Consider the following 726-nt stretch of genomic DNA (forward strand, 5'->3'; position numbering starts at 1 on the left):
CTGGTGCGGGAGTGCGGGAGGAGGTGCTGCGCCTTCAACAACCGGGCGGGCGGGGAGCAGCGGCGGGGACAGCTGGCGAAGCTCATGGCCGTGGTTGAGAGTCTGGACAGGGAGCACGAGGGCCGCTTCTACAGCAACGACCTCTTCCTGGAGGCCCAGCTGCTGCAGGGACGTGGGGCCTGCGAGGAGGCCTCCAGGCTGTACCTGGCCAAGGTGAGGAGACAGCTGCACAAGCAGGAGCGGGAGCTCGAGGAGATGGACAGGCGCTGGGTGGTCAAGGCGCTCCTCAGACTCCGAGACTACATGGACTCTCACGTCGTAATGTCTGCCTGTGTTATTATCTGTGCTTTGATTCTTCTTGCTGTTTTAATTAACTCGTGTATGACTTATGGGCAATAAGCATTTTCAGGTGATTTCTACGGCCAGCTTTCTTTATCCAAGGAGACCGTCTCTGTGTAGTGTGCAGGGCACTGTGCATATCACGTAATTTCACTCTGTTTTTCTTCCTTGCATCAGATATGTCATCCGTTTTCCTGCAAGGGCTTTTATGTGAATAAAACCCAAAGAGATAAAATATTTGTCTTTTTTGTTTTGTTATAAATTGTGAGTGTACGTAATAAACTAGCTGGGATTTGTCTGGAAATATTTGAGGTTTGCGAGAAGCAAGGTGGGTGAACTTGGACGCTGTGAGAGGGTCTCGCCCCGGGCCCTACTTTATACAATTGG

At 51.9% G+C, this 726-nt stretch overlaps 1 protein-coding gene across 1 annotated transcript; it reads left to right on the top strand.

The window, feature by feature from the left end:
• Positions 1-3: 3 nt before the first annotated feature.
• Positions 4-471, top strand: LOC103584756 (GTPase IMAP family member 5-like; the record flags this gene model as incomplete). Its single annotated transcript, XM_008565635.1, has 1 exon — positions 4-471. A coding segment is annotated over one exon (396 nt), but the record flags the coding sequence as incomplete, so codon positions are not given.
• Between the last annotated feature and the right edge of the window lie 255 nt (positions 472-726).

The sequence above is a fragment of the Galeopterus variegatus genome, unplaced genomic scaffold, assembly GCF_000696425.1.
Source record: "Galeopterus variegatus unplaced genomic scaffold, G_variegatus-3.0.2 Scaffold100133, whole genome shotgun sequence".
Classification (NCBI taxonomy): domain Eukaryota; kingdom Metazoa; phylum Chordata; class Mammalia; order Dermoptera; family Cynocephalidae; genus Galeopterus; species Galeopterus variegatus.